The following is a 24,334-nucleotide window of genomic DNA, read 5'->3' as shown; positions in this document are numbered from 1 at the left end:
TCTATTGCGATGATGAAGTTATCGTATTAAAAATGGGCGTGGTGGAGCTCCTGCTGGTAAGGGCCTATTAGGCACTAGGAAAAACCTGCTTACCGGATGGCAAGCAAAAAAGCATGTGGCTATGTCCGTGACCGTTACACTTAGCAATTGACCCAGAAAGAAAGACTGACCATAGTGTAATACAGTCTAATCGATTTAATTTATAAAAAAGTATTGCACTTACATTTGGTATGTTAAATTTGCAAGTACTAGGAGGACGGGCTTCTGTTGGGCTTGGTTTTTACATGAAACTTTTAAACATACCAAATGTAAGTGCAATAATTTTTATAAAGTATAAGTATAAAAAATCCACCAAAGTGTGAACTGCCAGGCTCAGACTCTGATCAGGCAGAGGGACGTGTGAATAGAAGCCATGCCCGATGCGTCACCATGCAGGCACCCAAACAGACCCGCCCTGCTGCCTGATCCAAGGCCGAGCTTGGCAGTTCACCCTTTGGCTAGTTCTGGAACTGTACATGTGCAGTTCAGAGGGTGGAGACAAAATGATTTTTTATTTATTTAATTAGTCATTTTTTCCCGTCTATGGACATTTATGGACAGGAGAGAGGCACCTATTTTTTTTACAAACTGTCCATAAATTTACAGACGGTTGGCATACCTCCCAACTTTTTGAGATAGGAAAGAGGGACACCATTTAGTAAAAGTATGTAGGCATAGGACACCCCCCACTACACCCACTTAAAGGAGAATTATACAAAAAAAAGATTAGTTAACCCCACAGGTGTTTTTTTTTTTACCACTACAATTCCTTTATACTGGCTTTTTAAACTTACAAATGCAGCAATTTAGAAATTGGGTGAAAGGTTTAGCACTGGGAAACGCTTTTTGAAAGATAAATAGTGCAATTGATATACAACTATATAGATCAGACCAAAATGAGGGACAATTGAGGAGGAAAGAGGGACAGAGGGACTTTGTTCCAAATCAGGGACAGTCCCTGGAATTTAGGGACATTTGGGAGCTATGGCGATTGGCAACATTGGCATGAGCTCTTTTTGAGTTCTACCTAGAAAGTTTTTGGCTAACTCTATCATTGAAACACCTGTTACTAATCTTGCACATAATATTTGGTGATTTTTCATATGCACTTTTTATCACTATTGCTGGTGGGGTGTATCGATTTACTTATATAGAAAAGTGCTACATTTATTTTCTATATGTATTACATTGCTATAATAAAGAACTCTCATTTTCAGTGTGTGTCTGTTCTGTGTTCCTTTCCCTGGTGTGTTCCTTTCCCTAGCTTTCAGTGTGTAGCCAATGAAATATGTGCTCTTAAATAGCCTGCTAGTCCATTCAGCACACTTTCCTTGTGTAGCCATGGATGACAGCAGAGCAACAGCACATGCCTATGCAAGCTATCCTAAACTGTAGATTATAAAGCAGCTCCTCCCTCCGCTGCCTCATGTGTAAGCAGCCCAGGCTTTCTGCTTCAGCTCACTTCTCTCCCCATCACCAGGTCTGACAGCCACACTTCCATGTCCCATACCTCCAGGCTTTTTTACTATAAAGGGAGAACATACTTCACCCGCACGCTGCACAACCCTGCAAAAGCAATTCTATTCAAAACACTTCTTGCCTGGAAAGAATAGACAGCAGACTGCAAAGAGTCTGCAGGGAAATACTAAGCCAGGCATTTAAATACAAATAAACACGATGACCCGTCTGCGCAACCTGGACAAACGAGCGCTAGCAGATGCCCAATGAGATGCTAGCTTTTTTCATTTAACTGAGCTATACGAGAGAGGATACTGCTGCAAAGCAAAGAGAATGATCCCTCCAAGCAGCACCATGGGAGACAGTGTAGAGAAGGAGGAAGAACTTGGAAATCCTGAACAGCCCCACTCTCCAGCTTCCACAAGTAGCCAGGAATCAAAGGTATTTCGCTTTTCTTTTGCACCTTACAGGTCTTTGTATGCATAAGATTCCAGAGTGGAAGATGACAAAACCAATGCCACACAGTCATTAACCCTCTATCAGTGTGTAGGTTTTAGAGTGACAATATTTGCACGTATTGTTTCATTTAAGTGTTTGTTTTATAGCAGAAGATTGTTAGTTTTATAAAGAGAAAGGCGCCAAATAAAATAAAGTTTATTATTAATAATATTATTATTTTTTTTTCTATTATTATCATTATTTTCATTCACATTCTGATGTGTAGTTGTAATATTGCAATCCATACCTAGACACTTAAAAAAATAGTCAACTGCAGTGTAAAAGGATGATTTTGTTACACATAAAGGAGAAGAAAAGACAACATTTTTTTTTACAAAAGAACTGCAATGCCATGGTTTTTGCACATGTGAATGTAATGTTCCCAAAAAGCATACCTTACCTACTTTGGAAATATAATCCAGATCATAGGTTATTCTGTCTCCTAGTCTGTCAGCTTTGAAATGTTAATGTGTGAATATCTTGTACTTGTAAAATAAGGTAAAAGGGTTGGCATGGAATGTTCTGTATGCCACTAATGTCTGCAACTTGGGTCAGCTTCTGTGTACATTGATGTAGTGGTGTTATTATCACAGAGACCTAAACGGGTTATGAAGTCTCTCTGCTCTGTGTTGATCTTTACCAGTCAGGTGCACATAGCGAGCATGATTTTCTATGAATACAAATGTTTAGATTTTTGCAGCCTAAACTGGCAATTAGTATGGTTCACTTCACTGCACTAATGGGGCAGTGGAAACATGCTGGAACAAAATTCTGCAACAAATGTGTAAACATCTCTCTTTGAATTTAATAGGGCTATTTCCATGACAGTATGCACTGAGCAGGAACAAGGGGTTTTGTTAAATGCTAACAAGACTGAAAATGGTCCGATTTAAAAAGTCACAGAGCAGTGTGAAAAGTTTAGCGACCTTTAGCAAATGGTCAGAGATTATCTTGATTTTTTATTTTATGGTGTCACTAGCACAGAGGCACTCATCCACATGTGGCCTCAACTGTCTACAGCTGGCCACGCGTGATACCATCAAGTTTGTACAATTTCTGTATAGTGGTATTTAGATTTACCAACAACTATGTAGTACGAGAGTTTGGCTAAAAAATCTATTCAATTAAAGTGATTGTAAAGTCTCATTTTTTTCCTCTAAAAATAACAAACATGTTATACTTACCTGCCCTGTGCAATTGGTTTTGCACAGAGCAGCCCGGATCCTCCTCTTCTTGGATCCCTCTTTGGCTCTCCTGGTGGCCTCTCCCTCCTGTCGAGTGCCCCCACAGCAAGCAGCTTGCCATGGGGGGCAACCAAACCAAGTCACAGCTCCCTGTGTCCATTAAGAGATGGATTCGGCCCGCCCCCTCTCTCTCCTAATTGGGTAACTGACTTTTATTGAGAGCAGCATGAGCTAATGACGCCGCTGCTGTGTCTCAGCCAATCAGGAAGAGAGTCCCAGACGGCTGAGAGAGAGATGGGGCTCTGGTATGTATTAGGGGGTGCTGGGTCGGCTGCTGCACACAGAAGGTTTTTTATCTTAATGCATAGAATGCATTAGGATAAAAAAACCTTCTGACTTTACAACACCTTTAATATCCAATCAGGTGGTTCACGTAATGCATAGTAAGTCTAATTCTGCTCCCAGCTTTTAACATGTGTGCCCAGTTTATCTATCATTTTTAAGGAGCTTGGTGAAAATATTTTTTTTTAAAACTGTTATTCTGGAAAAAGGAAGCACTCCCTTACTAGACCATAATAGAACACACAGAATAAAGGTTATTCTACCCCATTTGAGGTTTGCCCTCAAGTTTTAATACCTTTTCTCGTATTCAATGAGGAGTAAAGTTTGGTTTGGTAATCTAGTACAATTACTGTATATGAGTGATCTTTGTGGTCTTCTTTTTAAAATCTCTTTAGAGTGTATATTTAACAAGTTATTAAATAGCTATATAGGACCTGTAGAATCCTTACAAGATCTAATTTCAGTCACTTAAGAGTGCACACACTAGTGTAAAACAGAATGATCTCAGTTGCTAATACAGGTTTTTTAAAGAAGACTTCTAGTAACAAATGGCCTTTCAAGTTGAGATAACTGATCAACACATTTAGATAAAAACTGCCTGTTCTTGCACTGCTAACTGCCAAGCGTGGTTCGCAATCTCTATATCCTAAATGCTGGACCTGTAAGGGTTATCCAGATTTTCCTGACAACCCAGGAAGATTCTGGAGTAGCAATCATTGGCTGGAAGTGAACCAGTAATACTCTTGTACAGCTGAATGTCTATAGATTACTATGCACTTTGCTATTCCAATCCATTAATTGGTCATTATGTGAGATCCGTTTAAAGGCCTCACACAGTTACTCATTTTTAAAGTAGGCAATATGAGATACCTGAATAAGTAGCCATTGATTGCAGCCATGATCACTGATTCCCCAAGTATTAGTTCAAGGCAGAAATGTTAGTTTTAGGGAAGCTGAGCAGGTGCTTTACAACTACAAAGCAAGTGAGCTGCCAGAATGTTCACTGCAGTCAATGGTGTTCCTTGACACATCTAGGCCCAAGGGCAAAACATGATCCAGGGTCTATGAGTCTTAGTTCTGTGCAAACTGCTCTTGAATTAAAAGAGAAGTAAAGTATGAAAAAAACAAACATTTATGCTCACCAAGGTGGATGCTGCATCTCTCCCCCTGGACCTGTAGACCAAGAACTAAGCGTTCAAAGACCGCTGATCCCTCCATTCTTGGTCTTCAGTGAGCAAAGAGCGATGACTGTCAGTCACCGGCACTCTGTTCTGCCCCTTCAGTGCTTACTAGAGTGTTGGCTGTGGAGGGGCTAGGACTGACTGGCTCAGGCGTTCAGCCATGCACTGAGAGGTTGAGCCAGCTGCCAGTTCAGGCATCTGGGTGGATCCCGAAATCAACAACAAAGGAAATCGCTGCTTCAGGTGAGTAGATTCAGGTGAGGTTAGGTGAGTGGGACACATCACGCGGGTGCACGCCTCAGTTTGCCTGTCGTATATGAACTAGATTGAAGCGAATGGCTGCACACCGAAGTAACAAAAAGTCCTTTTATTGAGTAATCCTTGGAAAGTACATGACACACACCACAAGTATACCAGTCGGTACAGAGGTTGACGCGTTTCACACAACTACATTGTGCTTACTCAAGAGTAAGTTATGTCAGTGTGCAGCCATTCTCTTCAATCTGGGTGTATCCCAACATTAAGTCAGGATCTTTGCAAAGCCTGGACCAGCTGAGTGACATCAGTCGACAGCAAGCTTCTGCTTGCTGTCAGCTGAATACAGGTCATAGGATTGCAGAACAAAGTGCACTCCTGTGATCCCCAGGAGAAATAGGGCCAAAAGAGCTTTGGTCCTACTTCTCCTTTATAGCTGATATCACCCCCCCCCTCGCTAAAAATCACATCAGCATCCAGCTCTGCATATTTATATGAAATCATCTTACATTAATTAAACAATCATTTTTGTTTCTTTAACTTACAATTGCTGTTTTTAGACTTCCTTGGTTGAATGAGGAACTGGTGCTGTAGCCCCGCCTCACAAATGCTACCTGGAATGTTTACATCACTAGTGCCTTTCCCCTAAGAATATATGCACTGTCCCATGATCCAGGAGGCTGAGCCAGAGTTCCAGAAAATAAAGAAAGCTGGGGGCATCAGCCTTTAGTGAAAAGGGCCACAGTGAGAGCCTGCAATTGTCTATTTATCTGTTTGTATATGGCCATTACTACACATATATAAAGGAGTCTTTTTTGTAATTTTTACGACAAAGGTGAAGTTACTCTTTAAAGCCGAACTCCAGGAAAATACAATATTTAGCCATTCATAATACATTTTATATTCTTTTCATGGAATACAATTCATTCTGTGAGTGGATGAAGTGGAGATTGTGACTTTTATCCTCGCCCTCTTGTCCTTTTACAGAACACCTTGTATTATGTGAGAAGAATACAAGGCATTTTATTACTGGCTGAGGTGGACAGCAAGCAACCCACTATAAGAACCGTGCTAAAGCCTCAACTGTAAGTTACAGTAGCAGAAGTTCAGGGCTTACAATAGTGTACCGGATTCATGACTGTAAGGGCACATTTACACTTTGCTTCGACTTTAACACACATTAAAGTGCCTACCCCTCAACATGCTTTTTTGATGTGTTTTTGATGCTTCTGTGATGCTTTTTTAAAGCTTTAATGAAGCTTTGCAAATGCCTTGCGTGTGTTGATTTTCCATTTATTTTAAAGGGGCCCAGTAGAACCCTGGCTTAGTAGTACTCCCACACAGCAGATTTCCAGCTCACTCGTAACCGTGTTTAGCAGATCCCCTGCTCCGTAGTACCCCCAGCTTTGCTGATCCTCCACTCAGTAGTCCCCCATCAGCTTTGCTGATCCTCCACTCAGTATTAATCCCCAGCTCTGCTGATTCCCCACTCAATAGTAACCTCAGCTTTGCCGATCCTCTGGTTTGCTGATCCTCCTCTCTCTCTGACAGCGCTCGCCTCTCACTACATATGACATCTGCTAGTTTCTCTCTGATCCCCCAGCTCTGCTGATCCTCTCCCACTCAGCCCTCTCTCTCTGGTCCCACTCAACTTCTGCTAAATTATTCCCATGTTGCATATCACATGTGCAGTCTACTAGATGCTCCAGACTCCGCTCACCTTCCTGCTGCTCCACTCCAGTTGTGACAACTGCACCAGACACTTCCAGAATATTTGCACATGAACCGGAAGTGACTGCTGAAGACATCTTTCAGGTTTGATTGTTGGTTTCCCAGTGAATCCTGGGATATCACATGCCTGCAATACCTCCAAAACAAAGCAAATTCTGCATGAAAGCTCTTCAAAAGCTTCAGGTGCTGTAAGAGAGCATTGTCATAGATTTCTATGGAGAATTTGGAGATGCTTTGAAGCACCAAGAAAGTGATGTGAGGTATAAATTTTGAAGTGATGCAAAGCAAACACGACAGTGTGAACAACACTGTAAGGTAACCATTTTACCTCAGGGCTTGTTTATACTTGCTTCAAAATGTGACATTGGGCATGCTTTTTTAAAGCACTATGAGTGGCAATCAAAGCACCTGCCAATAAATAAAATGGTTACCTTACAGTCCTGTTCACACGTTCAAAAATTATACCACACGTCACTTTCTTTGTGCTTCAAAGCATCTTCAAAGTCTCCGTAGAAATCTAATGCAACACTCACTTATAGCACCTGAAGATTTTGAGGGGCTTTTTTGTCAGCGTTAGTTTCACTTTGTTTTGGAGGTATTGCAGATATGAGATATTCCAGAATGCACTGGGAAACCAACAAGTGGAACAGAAAGACATCATCAGTAGTCACTTCCAGTTCATGTGTATATATTCTGGAAGTGTCTGGTGCAGACATCACATCTGGTGTACAGGGTGGAGCAGCAAAAAGGTGAGCGGGGTCTGGACTGGAAAGCAGCAACTAGTAGACTGCAAACATGGTATGCAACATGGGAACGCTATAGCAGGTGAGAAGGTGAGTGGGGACTCGAGAGAGAGAGGACTGAGAGGCAGAGGATCAGCAGAGCTGGGGGACTGGAGCAGGAGGGACGATCAGCAAACCAGAGGATCTACAGAGCTGGGGGTTACTACTGACTGAAAAGTATAAAAATGTTACTGGATGAAATGAATGAAAATCTTCCTGTGATGGCCAGCATATAAAACAATGTTACATACTACGAATGTAGTAGAGCACAAATTTATAAATGTACTCAAATCCACAATTTGGTACTGATACTGTGGTATTGCAAAATAGGTCAGCAGGAATTAAAACTGTAACCATTTAAGATCACTGGGGGGGTTACCCTACTCAAGACCCTTGTCTATCAGATATTTCAACTGTGCCCAAGGATACCACTGCTCAGACAGTTCTCTAGTTTTCTTGGGCACAACATAGTCCGCTTTTTGCAATCCATTGATTTCCATTGTGGAATAAGACACACAGCCATGTTCTAGTCAAATAAATACAATGAAAGGCAAATGGCTTGTGAGCTTGCATTGTGGAAAGTAAAGCAATTGCAAGACTTTGTAGCAGTCCAAACAGCTTACCAGTAATGGTGGTGGTAGTGGTTGGGGGGTGCATGCCGGTAGCTGTTTCCACTTTTATCTTATAAAACTAGAAAAAACAATGTGCTTTTCTTAGTACGTTATACTTATGCAGATTTTTTTATCCATTTTTAGGTATATTTTTTTTCATCTTTATAAGCTAAATATAGCAGTGCTATTTTTTATTTAAAGGTTGTTCATCAAAGGAGAACATGAAAATAGAATGCTGCATCTGACAGCACTCCCCATTTATAATAGGTCATCTGTCTCAGCATTACTATTACTGTAGTGTTACACAATCACAGGTTCAGGGTTAGAGTTATGGGAGTTTGATTTAGATGAGATGTGATTGCCTGATGACTGTAAATGCTTTTTAAAGTACTAAAAATAGAACAGGGTTTTTTCTTTCATGCCTTGTCTAATAGTCTAATAGCTTTACAAAAGCAATGGTGGGTAGCTCAAGCTATTTGCTTGCCATTTTCAATATAAATTTTTAAATACAATCTTGCCTCTGGCAGTGTAAACTCAGAGAACGATGGTGTAAAACTATTTACTACATCATACTCTTTATAAGCTTGTAAAATAAAATAAAAATCATTTCTACTGTCTGTCTACATGTTCCAAATACAGCATGTTGTCCCCACACTGTGTGTGATTTATAGGATGTCTTTGCCTCCGAAATCTCACTTCTGAAAATGACATTTTAAATTAGTATTAGGATGGAAGTGATTTTGTTATTCGTGACTCATGGCTAGGATTCATCGAATACAGATGCCCTTCTCTGCTAATTCTGATAATTAAATTGTTCCACTCATCAAATCAATGTTGAATGTCTTTATTCCATTGTATTTGTCATGTTAATGTTGTGTTCTATACTTGCACCAGCTCCTGATAAAAAAGGCTATGTAAGCTGCTACTCCAACATGTTTTGGTCTGTTAAACCAAATTAATTCTCCAAAGTTTTCTGAAAAAATAGTAACAGTTGTTCAGACTCTGAAGCTGTATATTTCAGATTTTTTTTTTTTTTATAAAGCAAGTGAAATCTGGGGTTTTGAAAGACATCATAAATCAACAGAATGTGCAAGTTCTATAAAAAAAAAAAAAAATTATTACACTATAACATATTACAGAGAATTAAAACTGTACATTTAGCGTCCGGTAAAATTCAAGCAATGCAGTAGGGCAGTTTATAAGAATATTCAATCTATTATGCCACGCTGCGATAAGTGTCATTTACCCAGTTGGAAAACACATCTCTTCTAATGGGGGAATATGTGTTCCAGAGTCCCCACTGGGCATATAGGAGATGTGACCCATGAATGTGCTTACATTATGCTGTCAATAATACATGTACAACACTGAATATAGAATCAGGCCCTGGGTGTCTTGCTTATGTGCTTTGGAGAAAGCAATTAAGATGCAAATAAGGTGTATCCCTTTAACCTTTACTTTAATGATTTCAGATGTACAGAGATGATAAGTATTTAGATAATGCATAAAGATTAGTGTGATGTGATATAAGGTCACTTGTTAAAATAATATTCAATACCAGGCATGTTATATATACACCCTGACGCAAACTGACACACACACACCTGCTTCTCACAATACACAATGCAATGTTTTTGATTCCTTCTATTGCAACAAACTGTCAAATTTGACTGTAGATTCAAATCAAACATATGTATATATTTTTGCTTATTAATGTAGTGACATTTTCTGTAACCCTTTACCCCCAAAGTATTTTACAGTGATGCGTGAGACATATTCCTAAGTAGGGTTTATGCAATTGTTGGATGAACATGCATTGCGGTGCATTTTTGTGCTGTGTTTTGGATGCACTTCATAATATATTGCCATTACTATCCAAACCCCCTATGAAATCCACAGCTTATTGAAAAAATAGTAACAACAACAGTTGTTTAGAGTCAGGGCACTATATTTCATTGTTGTTTTAAGCAATTGAAATTAAAAAAAAAAAAACTGAGGTTTTGCAGAGTATCATAAATCAATAGTATGTGGAAGTATTTTTTTTTATCACATTTATAACATCAATGAATGAAAACTAGACATGCCAATTTTTTAGCCAATAGATTGCCTATATGTGAACTAGGATCATTAGAGACAATGGCTAACCACTGTACATTCACTAATGCACAATTAAACATTGTGTGAATGGGTCCATGAATTACATCCTGCCCGGTGCGGAAAAGGGAGCTATGCTTTTTGTATCTCAGTCTTGGACTAGGCCTAACCTTGTCATCTTATACAAAATATTAATACCACCTCCCATAATAATTCTTGTTCTCTCTCCTTGGCACCTCTGTTTTGTAGAAACCAGCTTCTCATGAATTTTAGAGGTTCAATGTCTGCCAATGTATATTGCTGGTGGTGGTTTGCCAGCTTCTGTTGGCATGCCAACAGTGTTCTATAGGCATAGCACCTAATTTACTAAGGTGTGACGTGCGGTGAAGTAGGCTGTGGCATAGGCTGAAGTCAATATTTGTTCATTGAAGTGCTGCAAATGTTGGGTGGCATATTTATGTAAACATAGCTTTTTTTTTTCTATGTATATATATATATATATATATATATATATATATACAGTTGGGAGAATAATTATCTGATCCCCTGCGGATTTTGTAAGTTTGCCCACTTACAAGGAAATGAAGGGTATATCATTTTTTTCATAGGCGTATTTTAAAGCATATCAACCAAAAATCCAGAAAAAACACATAAAACAAATGCTATAAATTAAGTTGCAGTTCAGTGAGTAAAATAAGTATTTGATTCCCAAGCAAAACATGACTTAGTACCTTGTTGGCAAGCACAGAGGTTAGGCATTTCCTGTAGTTGATGACCAGGTTTGCACATCTCAGGAAGGATTTTGGCCCACTCTTCTTTACAGATCTTCTCTAAATCCTTACGGTATCTTGGCTGTCTCTTGGCAACTCAAAGTTTCAGCTGCCTCCATAAATGTTCTATAGGATTAGGGTCTGGAGACTGACTAGGCCACTCAATGACCTTAATGTGCTTCTTCTTGAGCCACTGCTTTGTTGCCTTGGCGGAATGTTGTGGGTCATTGTCATGCTGGAAGACCCATCCACAACCCATCTTTAGCGTTCTGCTAAGGAAAGAAGGTTCTCATCTAAGATTTTGCAATACATGACCCTTTCCATTTGCCCCTCAATGCGGCAAAGTCGGTCTGTACCTTTAGCAGAGAAACAGCTCCAAAGCATAATGTTTCCACCACTGTGATTCGCTGTAGGGATGGTGTTCTTAGGGTCATAATTAGCATTTTTCTTCCTCCAAACACGACGAGTTGAGTTAATGCCAAAGAGCTCAATTTTGGTCTCATCTGACAACAACACTTTCTCCCCCTCCTTCTCTGAATCATTTAGATGTTCATTGGCATGACTATATATGTGCCTTCTTGAGGAAGAGGACACGCCGTGTTTGGAGGGAAAAAAATGCTGACTATGACCCTAAGAACACCATCCCTACAGTCAAGCATGGAGGTGAAAACATTTCCTTGTACATTTACATTTCTTTATTTCCTTGTAAGTTGGCAAACTTAGAAAATCTGTAGGGGATCAAATAATTATTTTCCCCACTGCATATATATATATGTGTGTGTTTGTGTTTTCATTGTAAAAGGGAGTATTACTTTTATTATTTTCATTGTTAAGCCAGTGTTGTGTTTTTTTTTGTACTCCAGGACTTGAATTTGTAACAGGGAATTCAGGCATCTAGTCGAAGCTTTGTTTGTTGAATTTTTTTAACATCTATTTATAGCTCCCACTTCCTTTTGCATCACAAATGTATTTTTCATCCTCTGTGATGCACATCAAGGGTCTTTGTCATCTATTAAGTGGATGACACACGTTCTTGATGTATCAGAATATAATGATTTGCTATTACGTTTTATCAAGGCTGGTAGCTCCTCACAATTTCACTGAACTGACAGGCTCCAAACCAGAAAGCAAGAGAAATCCTCTTGCTTTGATGTTGTCTGCAATTGCTATGGTAACCTTTATGATGTCACAGGGAGAAGAACTACGTTGTAAGTGGATAAGCAGCAGAACAGATGGATTCCAAGGGATACCGCCTATTCAGTGATACAAAGCATAAGTAATCAAAAGCAACAGTTGCAGGCTGCCAGCTGTATGCCAAGAATGATTATGTTAAGATATACTCTCTTTCTTTTTTTCCTTTTTCAAGAAAATGCTGTTTGTGTTCATTTTATTTTGTGTTTTTTAATAGGTGAAATATATACAAAAATATACTGAATGAGATGTACATTATAAAGCACAACAAAAATAGCAGTAGAATGACACAATCCTTATTTTGGCCTGCATTGCATGAATATTTGCAGTACATCCTCTTCATAATAAACTATTTTGTTCACAATATCTGAATATTACCAGATATATATTACTTACAAGAAAAAAAAAAAACGAGTAAGTCAGCTTTTTGGTCTCATTAGTGCAATAGCTGTATGTGCTAATTTGCTGATGTCAACAAAATATTGGTGACTGATACAATATATATGAGAGTGTTATAAATATATATAGTTTATGGTTATACTCTGTAAGGGATTTTGTTGGAAATCGCTCTGTAGCACAGGTTTCATTTCAAATGGGTATTATACAATTCATATCCCACAGCTTATATCTAATATCAGGTAAGAAGTGCTGCTAGGAGATATTTTAATGAATATATTTCACCTACCCTACCAGGTATAGGGTTGTTTTATTGATGTTGGCAGGAATCACCTTTATTTAGATTATAGCCTTTTTTTAAATCTGGAAATGGTAATAGGTAGGAAACTTGGGAAATAAAAGTCATCCAATCTAGACACTATATCAGAAATCTCAATTTAGTCCTAAGAGCATCCAATATAGCCTTTGCTTGATGGAATGGAAAACATCACACCCAGCTCATACTTGCTTACACATATCACATCAGTACTGTGCAATATCAGAACTAGAAATATTGTCACATCCAGATGAACCTTCCATTCTTGTTTCAGTAATACTACCATATTATAAAATTATTTAAGCAGAATTAAGGCTCCAAATACTCACCACTCCACCAATGGTCTGATGTCCAAGAGGTCCCTCACTGGCTCCAACATCTTCTTCTTAGCTTCTTTGGGCGCTGGGTCTTTGGCTGTTTTGATTTGTTGGTGCGGGATAATGTAACACCTGTGCATGTGCAGGAGATCATTTATCATGGTACACAGGCACTACATGCCAAGACTGTACCCTGATCTGCACCTGCACAGCTCAGTGTACATTGTAAAGCAGACTATGAACAGACAGGTATGTTTATTTTATTGCAGAAAAGACAAAGCATGCCTGCAGTTTGTTTTCTGTAGCTTTAGTTTCATTTTAATGCTTTGTAGGAAAGAAGAAAACATACCTAATACCACAATGGATACAACCTTATGCCAAAAAAAAAAAAAAAAAAGTTACAGATGTTACATTACTTGAATGCCTCCAGGTTATTAAAAGGACTCCATGGGAAATATTGGTGGCTGCCATTGAAAAACACACCTGTTGATATTGCTAGATCCTTGGCTGTCATGCTGATGCTTTGAGGTTGACTTACTAAAGGCAAAGGTTCACTTTGCAAGGAAAATTTCCCCAGAACTTAACCACTTGTCTACCGGGGGCAATGTTTTAAATTTTTTGCACACACCCACCCACCCAAAAAGTATATATTTTTGAAAGCAGAGGCCCTGCAGATTAAATAGTGGTAGGTGTAATTTTTATGTTGCACGATATTTGCAGTTTTTTATCAAATGCATATTTTCAGGGAAAAAATACACTAAAATTAATTTTAGTGCAGACAAACACAATATTATACCCATTTTTGGTAAAAATATAAAAGATGGGGTTGCGCCGAGTAAATAGATACCAAACATGTCAAGTCTTAAAATTGCACACTATGTGAAATCCCCAAAACTATAGTACAAAAAATTTTCCATAGACAACACTTTAAAAGCTTTTACAGGGGTGTCCCTTTGAGAGCCCCATAAAAGTGACCACAAGAGCACTTTTATCAGAAAACCCTTCTCCAGCTCTTAATGCCAGTAACAGCAGATGTGAGCTTGATTAAACCACTTGTCTATCATGCCTTTTATAAAGGTACCTTGGTGGACAAGTGGTTAATGAATGAGGTGAAGCTCTGCTGACTTCCATCATCCAATTATGTGCTAGAAAAAAAGCTGTTGCATTTTTCTTAAAGTGATTGTAAAGCTTTATTTTTTTAAATGAAAAAAAAACATGTTATTCTTGCCTGCACTGTACAATGGTTTTGCACAGAGCAGCCCCGATCCCTCTCTTCTGTGGTCCCCCACTAGTGCACCTGATTCCTCATCTTTGACAAGTGCCCCCATAGAAAGACGCTTTCTATGGGGGCACTCATGTGGGCTCACTCCTGAGCTGCCCTATAGGCATCAATTGACACAGACAGCGCAGCTCAGCCCTGCCCCCCACTCCTTTGTCACATAATTTGATTGACAGCAGTGGGAGCCACTGGCTGCTGATCTCATGTACAGTGCAGAATCGAGAATGGGCTCAGGTAAGTATAAGGGGGTGGAGGGGATTCTGTGGCACTGAAGATTTCTTACCTTAACGCATAGAATGCAAAGGTAAAACGCCTTTAGGCTTTAGAACCACTTTAAATGTGAATTGGATATTCTTTGCAAATTGAAACTTCACCGCATTCACTAAGATCTGGGGCAAATTCCCTTGCAAACTGAACAGCCTATTTTCCTTTAGTAAGCCAACCCCACTGCCTTCAGTGCATTTTGACCAGGTTTTTCAGTATACTGACCTAAAACAGGTATAGAAATAAGGATTTTTTACTACTTTTCTGACACTTATTTACTGCAGGCTTACTCCAAGTCTGTGATTGAAGTACTTTAGTTGGAGATACCAGAAATGGCAGTCCCCAGACTTCTCCCATGACAAAGTCACTAAATTCTTCCACTCCCGGATATTATATGTTGCAGATAAGTTATAAAGCTACAGCTATATGCACACTGAACGCCAGTCAAATATAATATCTACAATGGAATTAACAAATCATGAAAAGTTTTTTTGTGTGTAGCCAGTTTAACCACTTAAGCCCCGGACCATTTGGCTGGCCAAAGACCAGAGCACTTTTTGCGGTTCGGCACTGTGTCGCTTTAACTGACAATTGCGCGTGGCTCCCAAACAGAATTGACATCCTTTTTCCCCACAAACAGAGCTTTCTTTTGGTGGTATTTGATCACCTCTGCGGTTTTTATTTTTTGCGCTATAAACAAAATAATAGCAACAATTTTGAAAAAAACGCATTATTTTTTCCTTTTTGCTATAATAAATATCCCCCAAAAATATCTAAAAAAAAAAAATTTTCCTCAGTTTAGGCCAATAAGTATTCTTCTACATATTTTTGGTAAAAAAAATCGCAATAAGCGTTTATTGATTGGTTTGCGCAAAAGTTATAGCGTCTACAAAATAGGGGATAGTTTTATGACATTTTCATTTTTTATTTTATTTTTTTACTAGTAATGGCGGCGATCTGTGATTTTTATTGGGACTGCGAAATTAAGGCGGACACATCGGACATTATTGACACATTTTTGGAACCATTGTCATTTATGCAGCAATCAGTGCTATACAAATGAAGGGTTTAACCACTAGGTGGCACTGTAGGGGTTAAGTGTGTCCTAGGGAGTGATTATAACTGTGGGGGGGGGCTATGTGTGACACGACACTGATCACCGCTCCCGATTACAGGGAGAAGTGATCAGTGTCCTGTCACTAGGCAGAACGGGGAAATGCTTGTTTACATCAGCATTTCCCCGTTCTTTCTCTCCGTGAGACGATCACACTCACGGAGGTTGCGGCCGGTGCGTGCCAGCAAACCACTTCTTAAAGGGCAACATACAGGTATGTTAATCTACCTGTACATGCCCTTCTGCCGATGTATATCGGCGTGAGCCGGTCGGCAAGCGGATAAGTACCTGAATTTGTCTTGATATCAGCTTCCTGTAATTCTCTGTAGAGCTTGGAAACTGAGTCAGTTACACAGATGACCAACGAAAGAACAAAATACAAATACATTTTTTATTATTAGGCATTGTGTAAATGTAAATCGAATGGATTTTTAAAATAAACAAATACGTTTTTTGTTAGTTATATTGGGGTTGATTTACTAAAACTGGGGAGTGCAAAATCTGGTGCAGCTCTGCATAGAAATCAATCAGCTTCCAGATTTTTTTTGTCAAAATTTAATTAAACAAGTTGGCTGTCATGCACCAGATTTTGCACTCTCCAGTTTTAATAAATCAACCCTATTGTGTCTGTGAAAGACAAAGAATAATATCACAACAGATCATATAAATCCTAAAACATCAAAATGCAGGCCTCCTATGAATTTCAATGTGACTTTTCATATTTCTAAAGCTAGTGTTTAAGTACTCTTCTGCTCTTCAGTTATTTGCAGCCCAAGTGAGATATTTTTCATGCCTGAGTTAAAAGTGTGAAAATCCTTAGCTTAGGAAATAATTAGCTGCAAAGTAAAACATATTTAAGGTACAACCTGCAGTGCCTGTTTTTGTGTGTCCATGTAATATAAACTTTTCTTGTATTAAAAAAAAAAAAAAAAACCAGGACATTTTGGGCATTCAGAAGGGTGCAAATAGTTATGGTGCAAACAAATAGCATGTTGGTTTTACAGTCACTTTAAAAAGGTTTAAGTAGAACTCTAGGAAAATACACATTTTTAGACGTTAGATTGGACCAGCCTAGTTACCTCTAATGATTGCGATGCCATTTTCTGAGGGATTATAGAATTCTCAGCTGTATTCCTTGTCAAATACTGGGTAACTTTTGATGGTCTAGCCTTCCTGTCTCACACAATGATGATGAGAAAGCGCTCACTCGACACCGTGTCCATTTAGAAAACATTTTGCATTCTTTTCAGTAAATACAAGGCTTTCTGCTATTTGAAGAAGGGCAGATTGTAACGTTCACCTGCCCCCTCCTCAGCACCTTGTCCAATCACAGAATACCTTGTATTCATTTCAGCTTTCAAGGTGCTGAGCGAGCGATCCCACCCTCCCATCATCACTTTACGAAACAGGAAGTCACTGCAGCAATGCCCAGAAGATCAAAGCTCACTCTCTGTCTTAAATGGAATACAACTAAGAATTCTAGCATCCCCATCAGCCCTCTTGACATAGGTAACTAAGCTCAATTTAACTTTTAAAAATCACTTTTTTTTTCTCGACTCCCACTCTAAAGTAGTATTAAACCCAAAAGCAAACACTTACCATATTTTATTGCACCTCATCAATTTCTAAATATGGTAGTATCATTCGTTTTTTTAGGCTTACATTTCTTAAATTTTGCCTGATAATCCAGTCATTAAAGTGTTACTAAACCCAGTAATATGAAAATAGTTAATACCCCCCCCCCCACAGTGCCCACAGCTTATAAATCTCCTTTGTACACTTAAATACTGCCACTCTATACCTTTCTGGATGACCTGTATACCACGGTTACATGATAAACTGTACAGTTTCTCCAGTACTGAGAGTTCAGGTAGGAGGAGATTTCCACTGCAGCCTGTATACACCCACATGTGTGATGTCAATATCACGTGACCTGGCTATCTCTGAGAACAAGTAAATGTTCTCTCCAGCATAAAATACACAACTGAGCATGTGCAGGTTGGCTACCCTGCCTGTGTTAGCTGTCTTTCCCCAGATAGACATTGCAGGTGGTTAGGATCTGTGCATACAGGGTAAAACATCCTTTTTACACAATGAAGATGATTAACCCCTTAAGTTCCACAGTGAGTATAACAAGCATGCTATGCTGCATATACAGACTGATTGTACTGTTGTGGGTTTAGTAACACTTTAAGTACAGTATGTTGTTTTCACAAGAACAAGCTCTCCTGCAGATGTAGCAGTTACAGGGATGAGATAAACCATTTAACACTGACAAGGGTGCTTACATTGATCAGCTTCAATTCATTTATGTAAAACCTTTATCCCATATGGAAAAAAAAAACAGTTTGCTGTATCTGCTAATAAAGTGTTCACCGGAGTTTGGCTGTAATTTGTTAGTGAATCCAAATCTGCTAGTACATTTATTGCTACCCTCCCTCCAGACTGACAATGCTGCTGTAAAAAGTTTCCCCCTGTGCTCCATCAACCAGAGTGAAAGTAGTAATAACATAAAAAAAAGTATGTTACTGGCCAGATCCCCAGGTAAAAACAGAGGGGCTAAAAGCCTAAAAAAAGAAAAAACAAATGCAGAATATACATATATGGACAAAGAGTTGGGGGGGGGGGGGGGGCACTCCCTAAACCTGAATATCTAAAGTTGATGCACAGAGAATAGCGCACACATACAAAAATGCAAAAGGAGTAACTTTTAAATCTTGCAAGGCTGCTTAAAAGCACCTAATCTTAATGAGTAAATATGGGGATTTAGTCATATAATATGGCCATACCATACTTATGCCCACAGCTGTGCCAAAGTACCCCATTTTCAGTGGGTCCTACACTCTTCATAAAAAAAATGTTACATAGGAGGGGTGATTATCCCCCATGCTTAAGAGAAGTGGAATTTATCTTTCTCTTTTATGAAGAGTGTAGGACCCACTGAAAATGGGGTACTTTGGCGCAGTGGTGAGCTTAAGCATGGTATGGTCATATTATGTGACTAAATCCCCATATTTACTCATTAAGGTTGGGTGCTTTTAAGCAGCCTTGTAAGATTTAAAAGTTACTCATTTTGCATTTTTGTATGTGTGCGCTATTCTCTGTGTAATATTATAGGAAGTACTTTTGCTGGGTTTAGGGAGTACTTCTACTTTTTATAACCTCTTCATTAAATCTGTTTAGTGGTTTAGCAAATATAGGAAATCACAAATCAAATAGATAGCAGCCGTCTGTTTCAAATTATTTATAAACATTATTTTTTTGGAATGAATAAAAACACCATTAAGTAGCACCAGTCATATCAGCCCTGGTTCACACTGGTGCGGCTTTGAAATTGCACTAATTCAGCGTGATTTCAAAGCTGCACATCAGTGCGATTTGCAATGCCGATTTCATTGCGGCTTGTGACATAATTTAACAAAAGTCTATGCAAATCGCAATGAAATCGGTAAAAAGTAGTGCAGAATTTTTTTTTTCATAATCTCTGTGTATGAACGGATCCATTGCCGACAATGGGGTGCATCTTATCATGCGATTTGGAATTGTCAAGTCACATGAAAGATCGCACTCTTGCGGGGCTCAATCTGTTAAAGGATGAGTGAGTAATTACGGTTAGGTGACCCACTCCAGAGAGCACTTGGTATATCCTGGCTTTCTATAAAAGTAAATACTTTAAAAAAGTGAAGAGACATTATTATAGGGACAAAGAAATACATTCTAACAAGCCTTTATAAGCAACAAAAAAAATGGCTGATCATAGAAATATTGATTGTGAAAGTCATATTAAACCACCAGTTTTTTAAGCATTTTCAGCAGCTGATTTAATCAGGTTTCCTGTTTCAGGGTGGCTCCTTTCTCTCGCAGCATCCTATCTAGCCACTCTTGCATGCTGGGACTAGAGTTGTATATCCCTACACTGTGGCATCAATAGAAATACATAGCACTGTAGCCAATGATGGCAATGCACTCCCCTGCTCCTCCCTCCTTCTTTCCCCAAGCTAACATACTGACTAGAGACTGCACTGTCCACTGTTATCTCTTTCCTGTGAGTACTGGAAGTTCAGGGAAGCAGCACGGAGAGGGCAGGAGACAGCAGCATTGATAATTGAAAACTGCAAGTGCAATAGTTTACTGGTAAATGTTCATTGTATTGTGCTCATGGTGGTAAACTAAAAAATGCTGAGGGTTTACAGTGATTGTAAAGGAAAAAAATGTATTTAAAAAAACAACAAACACTGCTCTGTGCAGTGGTTTTGCACAGAGCAGCCCCGATCCTCCTCTTCTCGGGTCCCCCGCTGGCTGAGGGACCCCCCCCCTTCTGAGTGCTGCCATATCAAGCTGTCTGCTGTGGGAGCACTTGTGCATGCTCGCTCCTGAGCCAGCTCTCTGCGTTCATAAGACACAGAGAGCATGGTTCCGCCCCCCTCTCCACTCCCACCTCATTGGCTGTGATTGACAGCAGTGGGAGCCAATGGCTCTTGCTGCTGCATCTCAGCCAATCAGAAGGGAGAGACCTGGTAGAGCCTCGGGTCTCTTGCACATTGCTGGATCGGGCTTAGGTAAGTATTAGGTGGGGCTGAGGGGGAAGCTGCACACTGAAGGTTTTTTACCTTCATGCATAGAATGCCTTTACAACCACTTTAATACTACTTTAAAATAAATGTATAGTTAGGAACAGTGTTAAAGCGGAGTTCCACTTGTCTACCAGTTTATTAAAAGTCAATAATAAACAGACACTCACCTGTCCCACAGTCCAGCAATGTGGCCGCTCGAAGCCTCGCTCCTCTCCCCCTCCTCCTGCAGTGCCGTCATTGCAATTGTGGGAGAGTTGCACTAAGTGGGACAGGAAGTACCTGTCAAAACCCAATCCCCCCCCCCCCCCCAAAAAAAATGAAATGCCAAATGTGACATGTAAGGGGCGAGGAGTGCTTAAAGCGGAAGTTCCACTTTTGGATGAAACTCTGCTTTAATTTTGTCAACAAAACCGTTTTCGCAAGGTTTTCGTCAGCGGCATTTGAAAAGGACAGCACATTTTCATTCACTGATGAAAACTATGACAAAAATAAATTCAGTTTTCATTAACGAGCTAAAACAAAACGAAAATGACAAGGAGGGACATTTACCCTTGTGAATTTCCGGTTTCTCTCACACCACACCAGTGTCTGCTTACCGTTCTCACTGAGCCTGGGCTATGAGTGTCTGGACAGAACATTCCCCTGGATCTGTTCTCCCTCCCTGTGCCCGCCCCCCCCTCTGTGCAGCCCATCCATGCACTGTGTATGTGAAGAGGATGTGTGGGCGGGAAAGTTTCAATCAAGCAGCCATAATATGAAGCCAGGGTTGAGCGAGTAAGCAGTTCAGCACTGTGACCGTACTCTCCCACTTCTCCTTTAATCCCTTTCTGCCATCTCTCTCTCCCGAATATCTCCCCGCCTCCTCTTTCTTATGTTGTCCCCCAACAGAATCTTTCCTTAACTGCAAGCATAGAGCTTTCTTTCTTCAGGCTATAATAGTATTTGGTTCCATGTGCATTTAAATGGGCTTGCCATGCCATTTCCTCGAGGGATTGGCATTTAGGAGGTAAAAACAGGCAGTGAGCAAATGTGATATCACTAAAAAGTGACCTGAGCATGGATCACTTTTCAGTGGAGTGACAGTGCCTGCTGCAAGTGTGAACAACCCTTTGGGTTCACCCTGGTATTCTGTGGTTTGGCTGCAGTGGTGGTGTACTCGCATTTTTTCTGCATGTTACTCCTAGTTATAGCTGCAGCCCCATAGACTACCATTAGGTTGCACATTTTTGCCACATTTTCTGAAACCGCACCAAAAGTCCTGCATGCTGCATCTTTGGTGTGCTTTCAGAAAACCCTACAAAAACGTGCAACCTAATAGTAGTCTATGGGACTGTGGCTATAACCAGTAGTAACATGCAGGAAAACTGCGAGTACACCACCATTGTGGCCAAACCATAGCACTGTGCATTACAGGCCTCATTGGACCATCCAGAGCGACTCAATCTGTATCTGTGAGTTTGTTCAAACCTTAATACCATAAAAAAATAACATATTAGAATTTTTTACCCAGGAGTATATAATAAGTTTGGACATGCTAGAGAAATGCTTAAATAATGCATTACAACTAAACCCATTTGATCTTAGTCGACTAAAATGATTTTAGTTGACTGAAATGTACTGCAGATTTAGTCGACTAAATACGACTAAAACTAAAACAACTGCAGATGACTAAAATAGGACTATAACTAAAATGGCATTTTAGTCAAAAGACTCATGCCCCATACACACGATCGCACATTCCGACAACAAAATCCATGTTTTTTTTTCAGACGGATGTTGGCTCAAACTTGTCTTGCATACATACGGTCACACAAACGTTGGCCAACAATTACGAATGTAGTGATGTACAAGACATACGTGATATCTCCATTACAAATGCTAGTTATATCTCCGGCTTGTACTTGATTCCGAGCATGCCTAGACTTTTGTCCGACAACAAAATCCATCGATTTTTTTCCGACGGATGTTGGCTCAAACTTGTCTTGCATACACACGGTCACACAAATCTTTTAGGAAATTCCGAACATCAAGAACGCAGTGACGTACAACACGTAGGACGAGCCGAGAAAAATTAAGTTCAATAGCCAGTGTGGCTCTTCTGTTTGTTTCCGAGCATGCATGGAACTTTGTGCGTCGGAATTGTGTACACACGATCGGAATTTACAACAACAGATCTTAAATTTTGTTTGTCGGAAATTCTGACGGAAAATGTCCAATGGAGCTTACACACGGTCAGAGTTTCCGACAACATGCTCCCATCGAACATTTCCCATCGGAAAATCCGATCGTGTGTATGTGGCATAAGACTAAAACAAAATCAAAAATCAAAATTTCCTGTCAAAATTAACACTTGTTAGAAAGTGCAGAGACTGTCATTGGTAAATTCTCCTTGTAAAAGTATTACGTGTCTGGCTGCAATGTGTAACAGATGGCTTCAGTACGTTCTGGGTCACTGACATCCAACGGTAGAAATAAGAGAGACCTTCACCATAACAGATGTAGAGTGTGGTGGTCCCATCCCTAGTGCAACTGATCAAGAGAAAGTATACCCCCTAAATGGGACTTTAATAGACCACCAACACTGAGATAAAAAAATATATATCTTTAATATAGCAACATAAAAAAGTGTGTGCAATCTACACCTTGTATGAATACATCAAACCAACAAAACATCAATACAAAAATACAAAAATACAAAAATGCAAATGATCATATTCACTTTCCAGACTGTGATGTACCCTAGCACCCGACGCATTTCCAGTATTCTGATACCTTCATCAGGGTTTGAGAGTTGAATACGTTACATACAGTATGATTTACTTCCAATGGGATGATTCCATATTAAAGGAGCACAGGAGGCAAATCTACCAGAAAGAATGTTAAGTGGGCGCCAGATCACGGTGGTGACACATTTTTTAAGTGCACTATGTTTCCCACATCAGTGGATGTTGATTGAAGAGTATAAGTGACAGTCTGTTGCTGGAGCTTTCAGTGTGAGCTGCAGGCACTGACAAGGAGGAGGGACGCTACGAATTGGACCCTGTCACTTACAGGACTTATTGAACCAGGGACGCAGGATATTCATCCGCCTGCTGTGCAGCTCATACTGAAAGCTCCAGCAACAGACTGTCACTTATACTCTTCAATCAACATCCACTGATGTGGGAAACATAGTGCACTTAAAAAATGTGTCACCACCGTGGTCTGTCGCCCACTTAACATTCTTTCTGGTAGATTTGCCTCCTGTGCTCCTTTAATATAGAATCATCCCATTGGAAGTAAATCATATGTAATGTACTCAACTCTCAACCCCTGATGAAGATATCAGAATACTGGAAACGAGTCGGGTGCTAGGGTACATCACACTCTGGAAAGTAAATATGATCATTTGCATTTTTGTATTTTTGTATTGATGTTTTGTTGGTTTGATGCATTCAAACAAGGTGTAGATTGCACACACCTTTTTATGTTGCTATATTAAAGATATATTTTTTTTTATCTCAGTGTTGGGTCTATTAAAGTCCCATTTAGGGGGTATACTTTCTCTTGATCACTGACATCCAACAAGTCGGCAGATATGGTGTAGGATAAAGGAAAGCGGATGTCAATTTCCATTCTTCAAATGACACTGCTATGTTTACTCATTCATAATTTTCAGGCTGTGGTAGGGAGTCTGTGTTGCCCCACGGGGTAATTTGTCTACTGTTGCAGGCAAATTACGTAATGGACGTTGCATCCATTAAGGGCGCACGGCACCGCCTCCCCCTATTAATGAATGAATTACAGACTGCCAAGCTACCAGCCACCAGGTGCTAAGTCTGTTTCCCTCTTAGGGTGTGGGCACTTTCTTTGTGGGATTGTGACATCCTTTGCCCAGGTTCTGGTTTGTGGTTTCTTCTCACTGGTTTGCATCTCCCCACCCTCACACAGCTCCCGGG

The 24,334-nt window shown here is 39.8% G+C and overlaps 1 protein-coding gene across 1 annotated transcript in view; it reads left to right on the top strand.

Moving 5' to 3' along the window:
- Positions 1-1,430: 1,430 nt before the first annotated feature.
- Positions 1,431-24,334, top strand: part of STAC (SH3 and cysteine rich domain) — a 423,240-nt gene continuing 400,336 nt past the window's right edge. Inside the window, exon 1 of the mRNA XM_073630594.1 lies at positions 1,431-1,938. Coding sequence (XP_073486695.1) covers positions 1,831-1,938 — 108 coding nt within the window. The 5' untranslated portion in view covers positions 1,431-1,830. The remainder of the gene's footprint in view (positions 1,939-24,334) is intronic.

The sequence above is a fragment of the Aquarana catesbeiana genome, linkage group LG05 (assembly GCF_042186555.1).
Source record: "Aquarana catesbeiana isolate 2022-GZ linkage group LG05, ASM4218655v1, whole genome shotgun sequence".
In the NCBI taxonomy this organism is placed as follows: Eukaryota; Metazoa; Chordata; class Amphibia; order Anura; family Ranidae; genus Aquarana; species Aquarana catesbeiana.
Note: the sequence above shows the minus strand (reverse complement) of the source record. Positions and strands in the feature narration are given on the sequence as shown.